The sequence below is a fragment of the Sminthopsis crassicaudata genome, chromosome 6 (assembly GCF_048593235.1).
Source record: "Sminthopsis crassicaudata isolate SCR6 chromosome 6, ASM4859323v1, whole genome shotgun sequence".
Classification (NCBI taxonomy): Eukaryota; Metazoa; Chordata; class Mammalia; order Dasyuromorphia; family Dasyuridae; genus Sminthopsis; species Sminthopsis crassicaudata.
In genome coordinates, this window is record NC_133622.1 from 15,649,572 (window position 1) to 15,674,043 (window position 24,472).

At 39.7% G+C, this 24,472-nt stretch overlaps 1 protein-coding gene across 1 annotated transcript in view; it reads right to left on the reverse strand.

Moving 5' to 3' along the window:
* DHX15 (DEAH-box helicase 15) overlaps window positions 1-18,362 on the reverse strand; it is a 62,600-nt gene extending 44,238 nt beyond the window's left edge. Inside the window, 3 exon segments of the mRNA XM_074274309.1 lie at window positions 3,121-3,454; window positions 3,456-3,512; window positions 18,158-18,362. Of these exon segments, the coding sequence (XP_074130410.1) occupies window positions 3,121-3,454; window positions 3,456-3,512; window positions 18,158-18,228 (462 nt within the window). The 5' untranslated portion in view covers window positions 18,229-18,362.
* Window positions 18,363-24,472: the final 6,110 nt, after the last annotated feature.

A 24,472-nucleotide genomic window follows, 5' to 3' on the forward strand; every position in this document is an offset into this window, starting at 1 on the left:
GAAATTTCACACAAGTTCTTTGCTTTAACATTTTAAAACAAATGTTTTAACATTTTAAAACAAATGTTTTAACATTTGTTAAACATTTAATCATGTTCCAAGAATATGATTTTAAATTAAATGAAAGGATAACATGGGGTTAAGAATCCTCTTTCAATTAATAATTTAACTCCATGAGCATTAAAATATTTTGTCTCCATTCTGTGAACAGCACAAAGTTATAAATTGTACAACTGTCCTAGAACTTCTTTTTATTCGGATTCAGTTACAACATAATAGAAATTGTCTCAGAAGACTTCAACCAAACTTATGCAGCCAGCCATCCTTCCAGCCAGACAACATCTCTCTTTCTCTGAGAATAACCAGAATAACCCTGCTGTTGTCAGCAAGGTAGAGGACTGGATCTCTAAGTATTGCATTTGCTTCAGGTAAGGTCTAGAGTTGCAACTATACATCTACAGAAGAACACAATTTTAAGGGGATAAAAATACAAGAGAATGACAGTGCATTTCTTCCCTTTCACAGAACCATGAAGTGGGTTGATTAGAAAATTAACATAATGATGGAGAGCCACAGGGAGCCAGTAGCTAAGTCTTCACTAAAGCTGGTTAACTCTACACTCCCCCACACCCCAATTTTATAGAATTCTGTATATCACAAGAAATTGTCATAGACAATACAGAATTACTAAGGACCATATTTAGAAAACTATTCCAAAAAATCCTTTGGTGAGTCAGCTATTATTCACCGCTTAAAAGGCCTTCCCAACCAGATCTTTTTAGATGGTCTTCCAATCCTTCTGTGCATTCTACAATGCCAAAAATGTTTAAAATCAAAACCCAAAAAGCTCTATTACATGAGACAGGAGAGGGAGGGAAAATGTAAGAGAAGATAGGCCATATTTCCTTGTGTGCAATTCCTTAACTCCCCTAGTTGTTTTGTAGATCAATGTTTTGTTCTTCAAACTAGTTCACTCATCTATCCAGACTCGCTAGCTCAGACTAAATCGTCTCTTTTACATCCTAATCAAGCTTTTCTTGCCAACACTTGTGGCTTGTCACAATTCTAGTCTTCCTTCATTCTGACTCCAGAAAGGAACCTTAAAATCAAGTGATTTAATAAGACAATTAAGAAACAGGTTTCCAAGTTACTCACTAGTTAGTATCAAGTTAGGATTTAAACTTCTGGTTCAATGATCTTTACATCAAAATATCCTTCCTCTCCTGCTTCCCTTTCTCCAAATATATGTTCAGTCTATCTAATGTGCATCATTTTGGTGAAAGGTAAAATGTGGAAGGCAAACTCAAGATTGTGGTGCAGCCAAAACTAAAAAACTGTCCTGACCTCACTAGCAGTAGGCCAAGAAGGGCTTAGTGGCAAGAACTTGCTTTTCAAAAAGCAGAAAAGGTTCAGGATAACAATGCATTTCAATTAACTCAATTGCGAGCTAGTAGGAGAAGCAACTGTACCAACAATCTAAGTGTGCATGTACCCTTTACTATTAAAAAAGTGACAGGTGCTTGGGGGTTGGGGGAGATTCCCTAGGAGAAAACAAAGGGATAAACAATGAGAAAAGAATAAGAAATAATGTTGTAGTACACTACCAAAAAAAAAAAAAGTGAATTACATAATGCCCACTTAAATCCCCTATCTAGAATACAGAATAATGTTATTTTAAAAGGAATGAGAGTAAATTAGTTTATTCCTATTTTAAAGCTATTATAAGATTTTTCTCAAGTTTAGCCTTGTGATTGCAAGGAACCCCTTTGGAATTCATTTTGGGGTACAGGAGGCAGATGGTAATATGTGGGTGGAAGGCAAAGAACATTTGAGATGAAAAGGTTAAAGATGGCTGACTGACAAAGTACAAATAGAAAAAGCAAGTTTGAAAGACTGCCAAAAACAGGCCCATTAGTTGAGTCACTTTTGACTACAGACCTTTGACTATACAATTTCTAATTTGAGCTTCCCTCTTATATCCTTAATGAACACTGCAAAATTACACAGAGAAAATACAAATCTAAATCCAAGTCTCTATTTTACTTTTTTCTCTCTTTTCCCAGAGCATTTAATAATTATCTTAACAAATTTCTGAATAAGGATAACAATCAACAAGAGGGATAAAAATTACTATATTGTCAGTATGCACACACTTTCCCAAATATGTGATTAATTATTAAAGCTGATAATTGTACAGAAGATCTTAAAATTCTGGCATACTAACACAACACTGTAAACCAGAAGCAGTTCCTAACTTTTAATCAATTTTCCACAGGTTGTAAATCTACAATTATTTGGTAAACTATTTGCAAATGTATCCCTCAAAAATCAGTACCTAGACAATCTATTCCAATTTGGTCATTTAAGTGACATCATACCGAAGAGAAAACTGAAACCCGAGAGATGTTAATGATTTGTTAAAGGTCACAGGTTACTAGGTGGCTCATGGGAGTTATGTGCTTCCAAGCCAATGCTTTCTCTCCTTCATTCCCCTGCCTCTCACTAAGGCTCTTCCCAACAAAGCTCCATCTTCCCTCCAGGCTCCCAGACATAAAGTAGGCCTCTGACCCTCCCGGAGGGCTCCTTAACTCCATGTCAACAGAACTGAGGCTGCTTTCCCACCAGGAGTGGTGCAGAGCCAGCACATCTCTCAAACGGTTATATAAACACTACCCCAGAAATTCTAAAGCAAATGACCAGAAGGAGCAACTAGGGTATTTAAGTATTTTAAACATTTTTGGATGAAATATTAAACAGATAGCCCCATGGACATCTAAGATGAAAAGATTCTGCATAAATGAAAGCATGCATAGCATCAGTTTGTGGTTATCAAAAAACTGTATGCAAGTTAAATACACATCAAGTAGGGAAATGATTAAACAAAACAGGGTATACGGACATGATGGAATGTTACCGTGTCATAAGAAATGACAAATAAAGTATCAGAGGAACATGAAAAGACTTACAAATTCTCTTTGGGATATTTGAACATTATCTTTCTGTGTGTCTTTCTTACATACACACACACACACACACACACACACACACACACACACACACACACACACACACACACACACACACACACACAGCATATAACAACACAATGCAAAACCTTACCTGGGTTGTTTTACCAGAGCCGGTCTCACCAACTAGTACAAAGGACTGATGCCTAACAAGAATATCTGTAAACCTATCCTTATATTCCCAAACAGGGAGCTGAAGCCGCTTCTTTAGAATGTCATAGTAACGAGGGGTGTGGGGTAGATTAGTGAATGGATTAATACACTGTGGAAGTGATGTGTGTCCTGCATGTCCTGTGTGTGTTGAATGAGCAGAATGTGTTGAATGTGTTGAGTGTGTTGAGTGTGTTGAGTGTGCTGATTCTCTAATGAGCATAGCATTAGTAGAGGCACGCAATTCCTTTTCCTTCTCTTTCTCTCTTTCTCTCTGTTTCTCTGTCACGATCTTTGGAACGATCTTCACGATCCCGGTCCCGATCTCGATCCTTCCTAAAAATAAAAATTTAAAAATCAGATATTTATTTGCTAAGATTGAAAACAAACAAAAAAAGTAACATACTTAGACATTTCCATTCAACAAATTAAAAATTTTTTTCCCTGAGGCTGGGGTTAAGTGACTTGCCCAGGGTCACACAGCTAGGAAGTGTTAAATGTCTGAGACCAAATTTGAACTCAGGTCCTCCTGAATTCAGGGCTGGTACTCTATCCACTGCGCCACCTAGCTGCCCCTAAAATTTTTTAAAAGTCTTCAACACAGTCCTCCAAAGTGAGTTCTATGAACGCCCCCAAAATATTGTGTCTAGTTAAGAAAATAGGTTAAAAAAATTTCAGCTGATTAAGAATGATACTTCTGAACAATGGAACTATGTTAGGATTACTAAGTGAGAACTGAGGTTGTCTGGACAGTGACAAGGTGAGAATTCAGGTTTTCTGGACAATTACAAGGTGAGAACTCAGGTTGACTTGATAGAGGGGGCAAGCTCATTGGCTGGGGTGGTTCTTCCCAGAAGCCCTTGCATTATCCCACGCCCATTCTCTGGGAGAATAAAAGAGAGGACTCTCAGAGAAAGGAGAAGACTCTCTGCATTACATCAGGCCTGACGGGGCTCTCTGCAGGAAGGGAAGTCACTTCTTTGGACAAGAGTTAACAGCAACTGCCTGGAGACAACGGTTCGTTACAGGAAGAACTTTATTTATTTTTTTTTTCTCATTTGTAATTTAAAAGGGCTGAGCTAGATAAGGGGTGCTTAACCTTTATTTTATTTATTTTTTTTTAATCGCAGACTCCTTTAGTTTTGGCTATCTGGTAATACCTACAAAATCTTTCTCAGGTTTCTATTTATTTGTTGTTTTGTTTTGTTTTGTTTTGTTTTGTTTTGTTTTGTTTAGGACTGGATCTCCCTATTGCCCAGGGCAATCTGCTCTGCTAGCTTGAAAGATTGAACTTGAACTACTGTGTTCCTTTATGACTTGAAATAGGTTGCCCCTCAACAAGCAATCTGTGGTGGCTCCTTAGTGATATCAAACTTAGTTTGAGCACCTGATAGCCTTCTCTTACTGTACTTAGAAACTCCCAACTTGAGAGAGCTGTCAAATTCAATTTCCCCAGTACTTTTAAACATACACTTTCATATCTGGCAAAATATTTTTAGAGGAACAAAATAAAAGAAGTGGGATTACAAAGGAAACCAATTATATTGAAATACAATCATCATAAAATATTTTTAAAATTCAAATTCGCCATGGAATCTATACCAGCTCATAGGCATAAGGAGTTTCCCATCAGTGGAGATCTTTAAGAAAAGCCTAGGATAACCAAGCTTCTTGTAGAGTAAGCTATAGTGAGCATTGTTTTTTCAGGATGCAGAAGTGGGTAAATGGCTAACAAGGTCCTTGCAAATTCTAAAAATTGGTCTTTTGTTTACCATTTTACCACTCAAAGCTGCATATGACTGGGCTGCTGTTATTTCTTAAGACTATCAATCAGAATTAAGTTGCCCAACATATGCTAAACACTAGGCTACAAATCCAATGAATAAAACATTGCCTATTTGTGTAGAGCCTACATTCTATACTAGGCATTGAGGTTACAAATACATGAAACACTTTCTACTTATAATAGGTCAAAGACTGACATATATAGGAAGTTACAGAATAAAGATAAAGAGAATACGAACAAATACAAAGTAGTTAAGTATACAAAGTTATTTGAGGGGGAAGAGACAAAGAAGATCTGCAAAGCTTTCAGACAGAAGATGGTCTGAGCTGCATCTTGGAGAAAGATTCTATGAGGCAAAAGTGAGCACATTGAAGAGAACAGGGTGAGCAGCTGGTGCAAAAGGAAAGAGATAAAGAAATGGAGCATTGTATGATAGAGAAAATGATTTCACAAAATCCCTTCCTGCTTAAAGATTTTGAAACATTTGTGACAAAGATTATTCAACATGCTATAAGTTTTTACTTATACCAGTGTGTGTGTGTGTGTGTGTGTGTGTGTGTGTGTGTGTGTGTGTGTGTACGCAGAAGTGTGCATATACAGCTCAAAGGTAGGTGGCTCAGTGGAGAGGGCTGATTCTGAAGTTAGGAAGACTCATTTGAGTTCAAATCTGACCATAAGACACTTACTAGCCGGGTGATTTTGGTTAAGTCACTTACCATAATTGTCTGTCTACCTCAGTTCCTTACCTATAAAATTAGATACAGAAGGAAATGGCAAACCACTCCACTAGTTTTGAGAAGAAATCCCAAATGGACTGCAAAAACTAGAATAGCTTCCAAGCATAAGCAACAATAGAAATAGATTTTAATGAAGAATAAAGAGCTAGACTGGAATTCAAGCTCTTAAGCAATAAGGAACTATATATATTGTTTTGGTGGCTGTGCAGCTGCTTCAGTGTTATCATACTCTTCATGGCTCCATTCAGTTTTCTTGGCAAAAGTACTATAATGGTTCATCATTTTCTTCTCCAGCTCAATTTATACATGAGGAACTGAGACAAGCAGAGGTAAGTGAATTGTCCAGGGTCACACAGCAGGAAGTGAATGGGGCTGGATTTGAATTCAGGTCTTCCTAACTTTAAACTCCATTCATTATACCCCTACTTGTCCATATGCAACTTTGGGCAAATCCAAATTTTATAGTTGACTATTATATATAGGTTTTTTAATAGTTAAAACTTACTCTATCAGAAAAATAGTACACATGTTAAAATCCACAAACATTTTCTTCTGGGGGGAAAAATGAAGATAATGAATATTAGATATAATTCACCAATTCTATACTCTAGAATATATGATAAAATACTTATATAAGTGTACGGTATTATTATTATTAATACAATCAAGTAGTTTTTTACATTTAAAGTGCTTCTTTATCCATCAGAAATAGCTCTCCAAAAGTTCTCACTGGGAGAGAGATGACTTGAGGCACACTGAACTAGCCTTCTGGATTTTTATGTACACCAACCAATCTACAAGAACTATAATCATACTTGGGTGTCCTGCCTCAGGTTCCACCACCAGATCTTCCTGCTAGCATGACATTTGTGAAATTCCCTTAATGGAAGTGAGAATCTTTAATTCCACGACATAAAAATAAGAGTTACAAAATCCAAGGTGTAGAGCACTGAATTTAATTTAATCAGATAGTTCTGGGCTGAAATCCTGCACATAGTACAATTTTCTCATTTGTAAAATGGAGATAGCTGTAGTTGTGAGGTTCAAATGAGATAATATACTGAAAGTGCTTGCAAACTTTAAAGCATAATATATATCAATTATCATTAAGAAACTCTGCTATGTTTACAAAAGCCTTTGAATCTGTATGGTGAGTTAACACTGCCTTCATGTCTGTTTCTGAGAAACCAGTGGTTAACTTTGGCCAATCCTCTGGCAGCAAAAAAAAATAAAGTAGCATTTTAAAATCATCTCACTAGTCTTCCAATATCATTCTAATGAAGTTACCTTAACCTTTTCACTACTCATTCTGTAGACTCCATTTTAGGGTGGACTACACATGCATCTAATAATAGGGATTCTATACATTTCCATAAAGTTTTCTCTTCCAATCATAAGATTATGTATTTGATACGACTGTAATTAATTAATTTCAAGAAATCAAGGATGTTATGCCCAACAATATTATAGGGAGCAATGAGTTAAAGATTAAGATTATGTTATTCCAAATTGATACTGCTCGAACAACTCTGAAGTATACTTAAATTAGTTTTAATGACAAGCTTTGTAATGGGCCAGGAGTAGAATCTGACAAAAGATCATGTGATGAGAGTGGTCAGCAAGGGGCTTAGATTTAGAAGAGTTAGTGTAAAGCTTACTCTATATTGACCATTACTAGGTGTGAACTTGATCAAATCATCCAACCTCTTTCCTCATCTGTAAAAAGGGGATGACGTGTACTATTTTTCTAATAGAGTAAATTTGAACTATTAAAAAACCTATATATAATGGTCAACTATAAAATGAAACAGGCTCTAATAAAAAACCTTTTTTTACTCAATTTTCATCCACATAAATGAAGGTGAATTACTAGTAAGGATAATCAAAATTTAATCTATCCAAATGAGACTTCAACCCTATTTTCTTATGTCTGGCAAATCTGTAATAAGATATGGGAGTTTCAGGCCAGAATTTGCTGAACTACATGGCAGTTTCAGGGTAGGAGAGCCCTAGAAGGTCAATTAAATGAGGAAACAGCCTCATTACACAGCTGGAATGAATGGAAAGGCACAGAATTTCCCTCCTTATGGCTAGCTACCTGGGCTAGGGATTACATTTTCTTCAGCTAAAGGATGAAAGTATGGGGGCTGAGATGAGTTTAGATGGAAATATAAGTAGAAAGTATTCTCTTTCTCTTGCCATTATAGCTAAGATGCTGAAAATTCTATTGGGGAGGGAGAGAAGAGTGTGTGCGGAGTAGATTGGAAGGGGAGGGATATCTCCCTCTTGACACACCACTAAAAGAAATCCATTTTCAGCAAATTAAAACAAATCTGAAGTACTATCTCATACCTATTATACTGGCTAATAGGAGAGAAAGGAAAAATGACAAATGTTGGAGAGAATGTAGGAAAAACGAGACATAAGTGCATTGCTGGTGGAACTGATTCAACCATTCTGTAGAAATTTAAAACTAAGCCCAAAGGTCTATAAAACCATGCATACCCTCTGATCTAAAAATACCACTATATGTACAAAAAAATGCATAGGAACTCTTTTCTCAGGGCAAAGAGTTGGAAAGTGTAGGGATGCCCAAACATGTGGGAAATGGTTGAACAAATTGTGATATGTGATTATGATGAAATACCACTGTATTTTAAAAAATAATGAGCAGGATGTTCTCAGAAAAACCTGCAAAGACTTCCATGAGCTGATACAAAGTAACAGCAATATTGTAAGTTGATCAGCTGTGAATGACTTCGCTATCTCAGCAAGACAACTTGAAGGACTTATACTGAAAAATGCTACTCATAACCAGAGAAAGAACTGATTGTTTCTAAATTCATATTGAAGTCTACTTTTATTACTTTATTTTACTTGAGGCTTTTTGTTTCTGGTTGGGTTTTTTTTTTTTTTTGGGGGGGGGGTTCATTCCTACGTTTTCCTTTACAACGACTTCTATGGAAATACTTTGCATGACTTCATATGCGCCTTCTCAATCAGTGGTGGGGAGGGAAGAAGGAAAACAATCAGGAATTATTTTACATGTAAATGGAGAAAAATAAAATGCTAAATAAATGATGAAAAAAAGAAATAAAGGGAGGTAGAAAATATGCAGGACAAAGGGGTGACCCTACAGCTAAGAAAGATCACAAAGGTACTGGGAGGAAAAAAAAAAAACTCTTGGATTTGGCAATTAAGAGAATATGGGTAACCTCTGAAAATGAAGTACCTCTGAAAATGAAGTTCTGTCAAAAGCCAGAATACAAGATATGGCAAAGTGATAAGGGAACGGGGTCAATGACAACACAAACTAATATAGAAATGTTTTGCATGATTATGCATCTATAACCTATGTCAAATTGCTTATCATCTCAGTGAGGGGGGGGGGGGAAGAGGGAATTTGGAACTCAAAAAATTTTTAAATGAATATTAAAAATTATTTTTACATGTAATTGGGGAAATAAAATATTGTTAAAGAAAAAAGGAAAAAATGAATAACTCATTTTCATAAGCAAAGTGAATATCTACCCTCAGTACTCAGTCTACACAATGACAGTACAAGTTGAGGTCATAAGCACTAAGAGCTATTATCTTCAATACATCTAGACATCTTAAAAGTCACAAAAAATAAATAAAAGGAGGCACACCAGAGTAAAAAGTTAAGGTAAATCTAAAAACCACATCTCATATAATTTACATCAGATTGCCAAAGGAAAAGCTTGGTCATCTAGGCCACACTCCTGACATTTTCAAGTATCCCTGGCCAGACTGACATCCTTTGAATCAAGCAGAAAGTTTTTACCACTGTTACAAATTTCCAAAAGTTTCCAAAAGTAGACTTTTGAGTTCTAGGAGATTGTAAAACTAAATAACAAGTCACATATACATGGTAATTTAATGTTTACAAATGTATCCAACAGTCTATCAAATAGTAGAAAGGGTTAATCTTAAATATCTTTGGAGTCTGACTCATCCATTTTGGAGAAGAAACAGAAGTCACATAGCAAGTTAATGAGAAGTCATTAGAGCTCTGATCTTCAAATTCATAGTCCTCTGCTCATTACACACTGACAAAGTATTTATGAAGTTCTTACTGTGCATGCATAGTAGGTTAAGGTTATTCTCTCACAAAATAGAAATTAAATGTTAAGTCCCTATTTCCACCTAGGGAAAGAAGACATTCACAGTTCTACGAAGAACTCTAGTAGCATGTTTTATATCAAAGTTCATTAAGTGAGCAAGAAAATCATATAGATGGCATAGGACTTAATTTCAAAACACTGAGAGGAGTTTCAATAGAGAAACTAATGAATCAAAAACTAAAATGACTGGAGAAAAGTGGTAAAAATCCAACCTGTTCCAGGACAGAGTACTGAAAGAAATTTAAGGAAGGAATGTAGGATGCTGCACAGACATGTTCAGGCTTGTGGTTCCCTTTTTAGGAGATGCAATATTTCATTCTGCAAATAAAGGCAAAAAGGCCTAATATCTAAAAGTATGGTTAAATCTATCTGATCTTACAGTATGTATCACCTAATTAGGGACATTTTTCCTAATTCCAACAAGGCTGACAAATATCTTCTAGACAGAAAGCATGAATGAAGAAATCAATAAGTCAGTGAGCATTTATTAATCACCTACTATCTACCAAACACTGTACTAAATGCTGGGGAAAAAAAGGCAAAAAAATCCCTTTTCTCAAAGAGCTCATGATTCAGCTCCATGAGCCTTATTTCTCTAAAAAAACAAGCAAAGTGATTTGTTCTCATGCTGTGTCTTTTATATTCCTTGATTCTTCCAACTTTATATTTCAATTGAAACTCTTCTTTCCAAAGTATGGAATTAACTCTTAATTGCCAAATCTAATGGCTTGTTTTTTAATCCTCACCCTTCTTAAACTCTCTGGCAGCCTGAGAGTTAGATTTTGACACTGCTGATCACCCACTTCTCCATCTTTATTGGATCTTTACCTGGTACTTGTCCTGAGCCCTCTTTTCTTCTCTATACCATTTCCATCTAATGAGCAGTCAAGCCTGTTGTACATCTACATTCCATAGCATTTCTCATATATGCCTCCTCCTCTGACACTGTCATCTCCTTATTTAGGACCTTTTATCACCTCACATGCAGACTGTGACAGCCTGCTGGTGGGTGTCTTTATCTAGAGTCTCAATTGATCAACTGATCTTCCTAAACCATCTTCCCCCCTAACCCCCCCCCCCCAGCTCTCTATTCAAAGAGCAAATATATCCTTGGTTCACCTCTTCCTAGCTTGGCCTCTTCCAAACTTTCTAGTTTGGTTCTACTTTTCTACTTTCCATGTATTCTGTAATCCAGTGTCCCTGGCCACACTATTCCTCCCACAGCACAAGCCATTTCCGGATGCTAGCTAAGTATTCTCACTTAATTGTCCCCTTTGCCTGGAAGTTCTTCCTTCTTCACCTCTGCTTCCTAGCTTTAAGTCTCAGCTAAAATCCCATTTGCTATATACCTCATTTGTACATAGTTGTACAACCCTAACCTAAAGACTAAATCTTTAAAAGGAGTAAACAATCTGCAATCTTTTTAGGACCTCAACATGATACTAATGGCTGTTCTGTTACTAGACAACGCCTAAGTAAACTATAAAATGGCAAAAAATTCCTATGAGCTCATAATGCTTTCAAATGAATATTTAACTAAACATAAAGCACCTATAATTGTTAATTAACAGAAGTACAAGATATCAGTATCACTTTGTCCACAGAACATGGGCTTGATTTTTAACTACCCCAAATCACTCAATGAGAACCTCTTGCAACAATTCCTTGGGTTAGGAACTCTTGATATTGTCCAACTCATACTGCTTCATTTTATACTTGGAATAAACTTAGGAGAAGTTAAGAGATTTGCTTGAGTTCAACTTCACAAAAGTAGCACAATCAGAAATCATCACAGGGTTGAAAGCAATATCCTTCTATGGAAAGAATGGCTCTGAAGAATTCAGAAGCCTTGGTAGAATGAAATTCTGCATTCTGGGTCTCAGTTTTCTCATCTAGAAAATGAAGTGTTTGGATTAGATGGGCTCTGGAGTCCCCCTCCAATTCTAGATTTATGATCTTAAGTTTTTGCAGTCATATAAAAATTTTCTGATTTGCATGACACTGGACAGAATAAAAATAACTAATAAGAATTTAGTTCTTTAAGGTTTGCAAAACCCTTTACTTGCATTTTTTCTTTTAGGATATAAAAATCAATCAATATAAATGACATGGGATCCTTTCCTACTGTGATAGATAAAAGCATTGAAGAATTGGTGCCCAGAAAGTTGTAAGAGGCAAAGACAAATTTTTTATTTCCCAGCAATATCCTCCCCTATCTCTTTTTGAAAAGGCATTTAGGGTTAGGGTTAGAGTTAGAGTAGGGACAAAAGAGGGCCAACATTGTTTGTTTAACTGCAAAGCCTTCTCCCTAGGATAAAGATTTTGTACTTCAAACAAAACAAATCAAATAATTTCATTATAAAGGAGCATTGTTCTGTTAATTGCAGCATGACAGTATTTAAACACAAAAATAATTTATACAAATTAGAAAGTGCTTTAGAAATTTAAGAAACAACACCTTGACATTTCCTTTTCTTCAAAAAACACCCCTACTACTCATTAGTAACTTCAAGCACAAAGAAATGAAAAAATACAGGCAAAGTGTTTTGCAAACCTTAAAGCACTCCATTTCAAACCAACCTTTTTCAAACCAAATCTAAAAGGAATTTATTCATAAGAATTATGGCAAGAAGTCATCAAGATCAACTACTCCTATCCTCTCATTTTATTTTTAAATAAAATGTTCCCTCAATAACATGTTAAAACATGTATGTTTCCATTGTATTGTAAAGGGAAAATTAGTGTGCTTCAGTTTGTACATTTTTTTCTCTACTGGTGGATAGCATGCATCAACATAATGAGTCCTTTGGGATTATCTTGGATTAGTGTATTGTGGAGAAATGGAAGTCATTCACAATTCTTCACTGTACAATATTGCTGTTACTATACACAATGTTCTCCTGGTTCTGCTCACTTTACTTTGCATCAGTTCATCTAAGTCTTTTCAAGTTTTCCTGAAACCATCCTGCTCATCATTTCTTAAGCACAGTAATATTCCATCACAATTATCACAAAGAGCTGCTAAAAATATTTCTGTACAAATCAACTCACCTCCTTTTAATTTTTGGTATCCTTTCATTTTAGAGATGAAGAAAACTAAAGTTGCACCCTACATCAAATGAGCAGCAAGTAAGAGAACAAGGATTCAAAACTAGGGACTCTAGTTAGTGAGGTCTCTTTTCACTCTCTCAGTATTATCATTTCTTATAAAGTATGGGCTAGCTCCCTGAATGACTCAGAATCAGCTAGAGTCAGGTTAAGCAAAAGTCCTATAAAATAAGCATCTAAATGAGACATAATTTTTAGCTGGAAGAACCTTGGGGATTATCTAGTCCAATCCCTTCATTTTATAGATGAGGAAACTGAGGCCCAGAAAAGCTAAACATCTGTCTAAGGTTGCTCAATAGCAAATTTCAGAAAGAAACAACACACACCCACACACACACACACACACCCACACACACACACACCCACACACACACACACACACACACACACACCCACCCACCCACCCACCCACCCCAGCTAATTTGAAACATCCAGACTAGCATTACACTGCAGGAGTAGGCTATCTTGGCTGCTTAAATTTTTACAAATAATCTTAGCTCTGAGGAGTGCAAGAAAATTTGTAAATAAATTAAGAGTATCTAAAGAGGACTTCAGCTAAGTTAACAACTGTGAATTAAGTCTGTATTAATTTAAAGATGGGAGAAAATTAGAAGAATCATTAACATCTCAAAATCAGGGAGCATTTAGAGTGTTAATAACTAATATTTTACGCGGTGTTTTTAAAGTTCACAAAATTATTTACACATATTATTTCACATGCTAGCTCACAATAATATTGTGAATTAGGTACTATACACATTACCATACACATTTGGTGGAGAATAAGCAATTAAAAGAGTTGTGACTTGCTCATAGCAGCATATTGGCTAATTTAATTGGAAACTGTCAAAAATAAAGCTTCATTTCAGATATTGAATATCAAATACTCCTAACACATTGAACCTTTTAGCCAATAAAAATTTCTCTTTCCTTTAAAAAAAATTAATTGGAAGAAGAGAAGAAGAAGCAGGGTTTTCAGGGAATTTATTGATTAGTCTAGGCAAATCTCAGGTTTGGAGTAAGGAAATGGCTTAATTGTGTGAAGGTTTATGCTAAAATGCATGGTAGATGGGATCAGAAGATATTAATAACTACCCAACATATAAAGTTAGAAAGTATTTAAGACTTAAGTTAGTCAAAGAGGAAATTTCAAACATTAAGCATCTAACATATATACAACACAGTGGGAAGGGCATTTGTAATTAATACAAACTAGCAGGGCAGTTTCTTGTCCCACATTATTATGCAATTACAAACAACTAATTCAAGTATAAAATACTTCAGATTTTTTTATCTTTTACAGTGGAAATTATAAGTTTCTACTCGTGCATTGTGATGAGTACTACTGAACTGAAAATAGGGTAGGTTGTGTTTTATGAATTTACTCAAGTAGAATCAATGCTATGTAAAGTTTTCTCAAAGTAATTTAATTTTAAGTTGTTTTTTTTCTTTTAAAGATAAATGCTACGTCTCATTTTATGTCTTAAGCCTAGTGACAAACTAGTGACAAACAACATTTCCTTAATAAGCTCTGATTTTTAAAATGTTTCTTTGGTTTGCAATAGCACATTATTTCAAATATTTAATCTTTCTTCCTAATTCTATGTTCCAAGGGTTTCTAAACAGATGAGGTAGAGGTGGAGGTAGAGAAGGGGATGTAATACACATTATCTACTATTAGTAACTTATGATGCCAGGCATAGAAACAGAAAACTATAGTACCTGTAGCTATTTTGACAGAGACTTTTGGAAGTGGTATTCACAAGGCTACCAAGTAGGAACCATTAAAAAGAAAATTCACTCACCAACAGCCAGGAATTTAAAAACAAACCTGCAGATTTGCATTTAAGTCAATTAGCAAGTATGAAAAGTTCCTGAGCACTATCACAGGGCTGTAAACAGACAATGTACAAAAGCTGCCACTCCCCTGGAAAGAGCCAAGAAAACAGATGGAACTCAGGGGCCTTAAAAATCATTTAAGGTCAACTCCACATTTTAACTATGAATGTAAATGGAGTTTAAAAGAGGTTAAATGACTGCCTCAGAAAATTCCTCATGATGCTTCAGAAATGACACCTTAAATTACAAAATCCAGTTAGAATATTTTGGACAGCCACAATAGAAAAATAATACAACTGCTTTCATCATTTGTCCAGGAAAGAATAATAAAAGTGCATCCTTGGGCAAGGGGAATATTAATATTTTATGTTCTTCAGTGCCTAACACGGTATATTACACCTAGCAGGTGACTCCTTAAGTCTCTTTTACTAGATCTCTGCTCCCTTCCCCCAAGTTCAGCCTCTTAAATGTGGTAGCAGTCCACAGTGATACCCAAGATCCTTTCTCTATACCCTCTTCCCAGTGATCTCTTCAATTCTCTCGGGCTCCATTATAATCTCTACACAGCTGATGCTCCGATCTAAGTACTCAGCTAAGTCTTCCCTCAGTTTCAGTCCCATATCACCTGCTGCATACTGGACATTTCCCACAGGACGACCTTAGTAAGTATGCAATCCATTAAAAAGCAGCATGTCCAAAACAGATCTGTCTTTCTCCCTACCATTGCTCTTTTCATCTAGGGCACCATCCTTCCTGAACCCAGCTTAGTAAGCCTGGGGTCATCCTCAACTTTCCATTCTCCTTTACTCCCCACCTCTAACTGGGCACCAGTCAACTCTGACTATCTAAAGCCTCTAGTATCTCTTCCTCCCAATTTCCATAGCCATCACCTGGGTCGGACATGATTTTCACCGCCTCTTCACATCCAATCTCTCTCTAATCAACACTGTTCATGGAGCCAACATGCTCTTAGATAAGCACAGGTTTCACAACACCCCATTCCTGTTCATATACTTCTAGAGGAGCTCCTATTAGAAACCTTCCAAAATCTGATTTTATCCTACCTAATAAGCATATTTCGTACAACTCCTCTACGTGCACTTTACTTTCCAGTCCAACCGGGTTCCTTGTGGTCCCTTGTACATCATGTTGGATTGTAGCTTTAGACTAGAAGCTAAATCTGAACCCAGGGCTTGTGACATCAGAGCCAGAACTCTTCTCACTATCAGCCTTAATCCCACCTCCTATTTCAGAGCCTTTGAGGTTAAACCTCTCCTCCGTAAGCTATGTCCCAAGTGTGGAATGCACTCAGTTCTACCTCTGATTATTCCTATTTTCTTCAAACCTCAAGCGCCGGCTCCTACAAGACAAGTTTCCTGACTTTCCTCACTCCCAAAATCAGTGTTTACTACGTCTCAATGATAAATTTACTTGTATGTATGCTATTCCCACCAATAGAACAGAAGCTTCTTGAGGGAAGGAGCTACTTGGGGTTTCTACTTGTAACAACTGTGCATGTTGCATAATAGGTGCTTTCCAACTTCATGGTCCAATATCACTCAGGTTAAAATTAGTAGGTGAAGGATTCAAAGCCACGCCTTCTGGTTTCAAATACAATTGACTATATTACATAATTCTTCAAAGTGAATGTAAGACTGGATAGCCCTTCCAGTTACGTCACATATACATGTGGGTTATAAGACCATTTCATAAAGATCCTGTTTGCACAGATCAAAAGATTTACTATGTAGTTGGATCCCAAGAGTTAAAAACTTAAATTTTTACACATATACAACTTAACTCTGAGTAACTCAAACTTACAAGTGCAACAATGTTAAGGCTGAATTCTGAAAATTCACTGTCCAAGTACGACCTCAATCAGACAATTTAGCAACATGGACATAAGACATAACTGCTGATGCATTTACCACTCTAAAAAAAAAAAAAATTAAAAGATAAAGAGGAAGTGAATTTAACATTCCCTCTAATATAAACTCAGCTCAGCTGTAACTAATGCTAGTTTTAGTTTCTTAAAATACTTTAACAATATCTGGCTTTCTCCTTACAAAGTCACTTCCATCCCTCAAGATGAAAGAAGCAGTTTGTGCTGCTTTAAAGAATTTAAGAACCTACTGCTCTCCTTCATGGCTGTAGTTGTAGCTAACTTAAGATTTCAGAACTTCAGGATATAGACCTCTAAGAAACTAAGTTTTCAGAAATAATTAAAAAAAAACTAGGAAGACATGCAAATTTAGTCTGGAGTTGTGAGACTTCTGAAAAATATTTAAATGTGACAGTCTGTTTTTAACATTCAAAAAAGCTGGGTAGCAAAAACTTTTGAGCAGGAAATCCCCCTCTACTTCATTCTACACTTTAGATCTACTTACTTACTATCAACCTGCAGTGAGCTCAGAGGAGGAAAAAGTGTAATCTGCCTTAAACTGCAATTAAATTCGGTGAAATAGTTAATTGGGGGTAATTAACCTTGGCGTTTACAGGATTAAAAGTTGGAAGAGACCCGAGAACAAACCCCTTATTTTAAAGCTGAAGAAATGACTCAAGTAACTTGTCCGAAGTCAGGGAGAAGAGCAGCAGACTTGGGAGGGAAGAAAGGTAGGCCCCAAAGCCAGCAGATGAGTAACTCGGTGTCTTAACGGTACCGACAACCTTAGCTCTGGGATGTAGACTACTATTCATCCCACAAACATTTCCATCTATTACATTCAAGGGTCCCTTAGGAACAAAGAGCACTGGTAACTAGGATGGGCAAGAAGCACTTGAGAACCTGAGAAGTGCAAGAGCACGAGTCCCCGGAAAGTTTAAGGCACACTTGAGTCCCCGGGAAGTGCAGGAGCACGAGTCCCCGGGAAGTGCAAGGAGCACATGAATGCCCGAAAAGCGCAAGGGCCTGAGTCCCCAGTCCCAAAGTATAATAAACACGTCGGAATGGGTTCCAGGGCAAGTCCGCTCCCCTTTGCTTCACAAGACAGAGGAGGAGCCAGCGGCCAGGGCCGGCATGACCTCCACGCGGGGCGCCTCCCGTGGGGGCTCCGGGATGCCCAAGGTTACGGCCCCGCGGGAGCGCCAGTCGCCTACTCCAGCATCCATCCCCACGGGGAATCTCGGAAGGCCTGGGCCCGGCCCGGCCCTCCCCCACGGCGGGCCCACGCGCGCGCCCCTCCCCCACGGCGGCCTCCCCGGGCCCACGCGCCGCCCTCAGCCTCCCGGACGCGGCCTCCCCGCTTCCGCGAGCACCGCTGCCCCAGCCACGAGGCCGCCATCCCCGGCAGGCCCCGCGGCCTCCCCGCCCGGGGCTCCCCTGGGCCTCCCCGGGCCCGACCCTCCGCCCGCCCCGACCGCACTCACCCATCGGTCCCCGCACGCTTCTTGCCGGAGGGGTAATCCTCCCCGAGGTCCAGCCGGTGCCGCTTGGACATGGTCGCGCTGAGGCCGCGGCGACGGAGGAAGGGATGTGGGCAGCGAGGGAGGGAAGGCGACGAGGCGCGGCCGGCGGCGACGGGACAAGGGCGATCCTCGGCTCGGGGCGCCCCCCCCACCTACAACAGCCTCCGCCGTGCGGCCAGGACCAGAAGGTAAAATGGCGGCGGCGGCGAGGACCGGGCCTGCGCGCGCGCCCCCGCTACGTGCGTGCGTGCCTAGACGCGCGCGCGCCGCGCCGCTCCCCGCCGTTTCTCCCTCGCTTATTCGTCCGTCCTCCCGCTCTACGCCCCTCCCGCCTTTAGCTGGGGAAAGGCGAGGAGGGGGAGGGGCGAGAAGTCACCCGCCCTCTGGGCTCGGCGTAATGGTGCACGTCACGCGAGAGGGCTGCTGGGAAGATTACTCCGCTGCCCCTCCCCCCTCCCCCGAAGAGCGGGGAAACCTTGGAGAAGTGGCGGGAGCAGAGCCCCACGTGGTGTGCAGAGTGGGTCTGAAAGAAAGGCCTTCCCAGGCTCACCGGCCCTGCTGCCGGGAGTAGGAACCCTAGACGCCTCAGTGCCCCTCCATTAGAACCTCCCGATTGGAAAGGACCTCACGTACCAGCCAATAAATCAACGAGCACTTATTAGCCGCCTGCTGTGTGCTGGGGGATGGGCAACTTATTGCTCACCAAGCAGACACTCTCCTTCCCCTCCCCCTCCCCCCCCTCTTACTCCGAGAAGTGACTCTCCAAAAGAAAAATAAAATAATAAAGTTGCGAATAAGCATGAACATGTTCCAGAAGTCACTCGTGATAAGTGGGTCACGTCACCCCCAGCCGACATCTAAAAGTGGACAGTAGATGGAAACAAACGTGGGGGCTACGGCCGCTACACACACCTCTACATAATGGGTGCAGCTGCCGACGGGCCACTGCCAAGGGCGGGGCCTCCGGTGCTGACTGAAGTGTCTGCCGGGGGGTCCCCAGCTCGTCAGAGGCGTTCTGATCCGGGAAACGCAGTTACAAACGGTGGGACACGGCCTGGTGCACAAAGAGTTGACGGGAAGAACAGAGAAACCTCGGAAGCTTTTAAATTACCCGACGGAAAATGAAGGAAGCGGAACCTGGAAAAGACCTCGCGGAGAGTGAAAGAGCGAAGCGGCTTCGGGCGGAAAGTCAGGGAAAGCCGGACGGGCGGTCTGAGACGGAGGGGGGACCAGCCTCTCTCCGTCCCCACCCCCTCTACTCTAAGGGGGACAACAATCCCTCACGGCTGTAAAGGGGCAACGGAGGTGAAAATGTTTGCAAAAACGAGAAAGAAGAAACGAATGCTCTGAGTGTGAGGGCCCAGCCTGACTTCCTTCAGGGGAGAGTTCATGGATCATCCGGATGGACTCTTAGTCACTTAACGAGGCGTTGTTAAGTGCTGATCTGTTCTAAGCAGGGCTAAGGGCCCGGGGGCAAAGGAAAAGCAAAACAGCAAAAGCAGCCTTTATCTCCACGAGCTTAAATCCCGCCGGACTCAGTTAATGTGTTAGTTTTGGAAAACTGGGTTTGGAGCGTTTTTTCTTCTTTTGTAACAGAATAATTTTGTGAGAAGAGGAGTAAAAAGAGATGTTTGAACATGAAGGCGATGTAAAAATAAAAGATAATTTTTAAAGGGAATAGTTCTGAGAGAGGAACGTTAGATCTGTAAATAAGGTGCAAACCCCCAAAATACTCATACAACCTAAAAGTACATTAAAAGAAAGAACATCTAATAAAGTGGAAAAGAGCAGGTTCCTCTCTCATCCATAGGAAGTGGAGGAGAGACTCGCTGAGATGCTTTGGAGAAATGTAAATGCTCTAAGTATTTCCGCATCTGCCCGTCTAGTAATCCTGCCCAAAAGGAAAATGAAGTTAGTCTGGCATGGCCTGCTCTCGGGGCAGCCGTGCTGGTGCTCCGTTTTTCTCGGACCCTTTCTCCAATGAATTACCAGTTGTATCTACTGCTATTCCCGCGTCATATCTATTGTCAACGAGCACAGGAGATCTGCTCTGGCTGTTTCCTCCCACGCTTTTTTACCTTAAAGTACTTTAGAAAGACTATTACTAATGTGACACTGTCTGTCCTGGCCTGAAGGCCAAGAATGTTACGTCAGCATCAGTTAAGCAATAACTTAATTAAATAATAAAATAATAATAAATAATTAATAATAAAAAGGTATAGGGCATTTAGCCTCCTGGCTAATGACTCCAATCTCAACCGATGGCATTTCCACGAGCACAGTGGCTGATCCCCCGTATCCCAATTCCATTTAATTACATATCAACCAGATTTGTCTTCTATTATAAGGAAATATTTACTTCCAAAGTATAATAGCAAGTCTACAGAGACGCTCTCCAACAAGAAGAAAACAATTCTCCACTCCACTTTGAACCACCTCCTAGAGGGGGGAGAGAAGGAGATTAGATTCCTAGCTTAGCTCAGTTCCGGTAAAGCACAGTCCAATTTCAAGTCCAAACCTGCTTCAGCCTCCAGTCCCAGCCCTGGCTTCTCAGATTTTCCCTACCAGGCTGACTGGACTCTTGGCTCCAGGGTAACTATGGCTTGAGCACTCACACGAATAGGGATCATCATTGGCTCAGAAGAAATGTGCAGTGTGAAAAGTTAGACAATTCACTCTAAATGTCCACAGGGACTTTTGTGGCCGACTTGCAGCAGAGCATTCGGAGCTCAGATCGGTCTCATCAGCCACAATCCGACACACTAATTGGACAAAAGTACTAATGTCATTTTGGTTTTCTTGGAGAAGGAAGGACAACAATCAACCAAGAAGACTAAATGACATTGGGGGCATCTAAGTGGTGCAGTGGAGAGAGCGCCAGCCTTGAAGTCAGGAGGACCTGAGTTCAAATCTGACCTCAGACACTTAACACTGTCTAGCTGTGGGACCCTGGGCAAGTCACTTAACCCCAATTGTCTCAGCCAAAAAAAAAAAAAAAAAAACAAATGATACTGAACAGAGACCTTAGGCCTATTTCTTGAAACTAGAATAAATGGAAAATATATCCCCTTTCCCTCTTTCTAGGTAAGTTCATTGTGTCCAAATCTTTGGTCAACTTTTGGACACAGCAGGAAAAAATGAGTCATTGGCTGTTGTCCTTTGTAGTTGAAGAGGACCAAAATGATATCACTATGTTAGAGTCAAGTTACAGTGTGTCTGGTTGTGGCGGATCAGAGTGATATAAGCTAGGAATGCTCTGTCACAAGTTGGCCACAAATAGTCTCTTTGAACATTGGGGGTGCTTCTCTAACTTGTGCATCTCGCATTTCTTCTGAGTTAATTCAATTCTGCTTTGCATTCTAAAGTTCCTAACAGATCTTGAGAGTCCTTGTATCACTTTTCCTGACCACCTTGGGAGCGCTTGCCTTGTGTCAATCAGATTCAGCCTTTTCTGACTACAGAGCCAATGAAAGGAGGCTAAGTCTACTCATATTACTATGTGAAAACACAGGATGCTTCCATGATGGGCAATCTGAGTATGACCAGGCCAAGCCCCTGACACTATCAATTTGGGGACCTAAAGCAAGCTTCACAAAATGTGCCCTCAAATTAGCTTTTTTTTTTTTTTTTTTCCTTTTTCCTGAGGCTGGGGTTAAGTGACTTGCCCAGGGTCACACAGCTAGGAAGTGTTAAGTGTCTGAGACCGGATTTGAACTTGGGTCCTCCTGAATTCAAGGCTGGTGCTCTATCCACTGCGCACCTAGCTGCCCCCTCAAATGAGCTTTTTAAAAATAAATTTTGTTGGAGTCAGGAGAAAGACTCCAGGACAAAAGTCTCTGTGCTGGCTGGCACCCTGGATCCCTGAAAGCATCACTTTGGAGTTTGGGTTGGAGATGAGGGTGGCAGTGAAAAGCAGTAAGCCGGTCATTTGGTGATTTCCTATTTTAAGTCCATTCTTGCTAGATCAGTATTAAACTCAGTTGTTTCTATGCTGCTGAGTGAGTCTGTGTTGTCAGTTCCTTCTAATGTATGCTTTGAGCATTGCTATTTACCTCTCTCCTAGAAGCAAAGGCTGGATGACCACCTATCAGGTATGCTTCCCAGCACACTTCTGAGGTTCCTGCCCACTCTGAGATTCTATGACTTCTTGACCAAACTTCCTTTGATTTCCATTAATTACTAGAATTAGATGGCAAGTGCAAAGGAAAACAAAGTTGGGAAGAACAGTGCCACCTGGTAGTCCAAGAATCCATGGAAGAGGTTCAAATTAGAAGGAACACAATTTTGAGAACATTGAGGGACTGACTCTCAAGATAGCTGAAAAAGGGGACCGTGTCAAACGGGGAGGGAAAATTATTACCAAAAATACATAACTAAGAAAAATCTCAATGACTGCTCATCTAAAGGCCTACTTTTCCACCACTACAATTCTTCCTGAGCATATTCTGCACCTACCTCCCAGGGAATCCTTGTTGAGGTTGTGAGCAGTGAGGAAGCAGCCTATTTTTTCACAACTGATGAAAAGGTCCTCCTTTCAGTTAAGATCCTACTAGATTTATTGTTTGTTGACTGTTTAAAAAAGAAAACAACATGATTCTAGGGGATAAAATGTTATCTTAAAGGCTTTCCTCTGACAGGATTTGTATCCTCTGTTATCTGTCAAAAGTACATAGGATTCCTTGAAAAATGTAACAAAAGAGATAACTTTGTTTCTAAACTATTTGATTATTAATATCCAGAAAGACATAAAATAAGGAGGTGTGTACTTAGCAAACGTGTTTGCCACTGTCAGGGTATGTACACTTGCATAGACTAAATGTGTAATGTTCTCTTCTCTAAATTGTAATCGTTGTCTGGGAGCAGATTTCTTGGGGAGCTTCTGGAGGCAGCCTTGGCTTCAGTTCAGTTTCAATAATCACCTCAAATGCAGCCAGGAGTTAAAGTCCAACTCCTTTATTATCTCTTCCAAAATCTCATCTCCTTCACTTGGGGCTCAGCTAGTTCTCTGGAGGCCTTCCTCTCCCCTTGGTTCCCAAGAGCTCTTGTCCCAATGTCTCCAGCCAGCACAAACTTGGAAGTGGGAATGAATCTTGACTCTGAATATCCTGGAGCTTCCTTGAAGTTCTCTGATGTTCCCTGAAGTTCTGAGAGCTTCTCGCTTATATCTTCCACACTGAGTATACACCAATCATTAGATCAAAGAAACCATTATTTGTTGTAGGATTAAATCAATGCTAAATGAGATTTAACCATTGTCTCAATTCCACTCAGTACCTTGTTTCAAGTTCTGGCCCATAACATCTCCTTGTAGGATCAGATCAATCCTACCGAACCGTGCTGAATGAGATAATTATTGTCTCTATTCATGCCAGTAACTTAGCATCTTGTAAGAATCCTAACATAAATGGGTAGAGGAATTTTTTATGGATCATTAATAGTCACCTGTATTTTCTTGATAGCATCAAGGCCCAGCATTTTGCTGAGTCTCTTATGGAAGATCCGGAATCAAAAAGTTCAGCCTAAGTCTCCACACAGGAAAGACTAAGTGGCTGGAGAACGCTTATTATCCAGGTTCTGACATGCAGTTGTGTGGATTACCCTAGAGCTATATTATCAGTACATATATCTTGGACAGATATTATATGAATGGAGGATGAACTGGACCCAGAATTGAATGGGAGTGGGGAGAGAGGAGGCAAACCTGATCACATTTGGGAAACTGCTTTTAATGGCCCCTGAGTGCCTTGCCTGAAATATAAACACCTCTTTTAACACTATTGTTCTTCCAGTGTTCCTTTATGGCTACAATTCCTGAAATATCAAGGTTGCTAAAGAATTAAAGTCAAGGGTCCCCCAAAGAATGATAAATAAGTGCATGTCACCATGCACTTCACATAGCCCACAACCAATTACCAACTTACAACCAGTGAAGAGGTTCAGGAGAAACAGCCTTGATGTATTATTGGAAAAAGAGTGAACAGATCATATAGCAAGAGGAAGAGATAGCCACCATGGTATCCACAAAATGTCAAGAGATATAGAACGATTGAGAGGACCCACTAAAGGACGTGAGTAAGAATATCAGCAGAAGAGAAGGATAGCCAGGTTGTACTACATGTTGTAAGGAACAATCATGCTGATGAGATCACAGATGCACCTAAGTACAGCAGTTGATTTCATTTTCCCAGGCCATACTTCTGTGAGGCAGCGTATTTTGGTACTTGGGAGCATCCATGATTTTGTCACATGGGCCTTCACTCCCACTTAGATGGATCT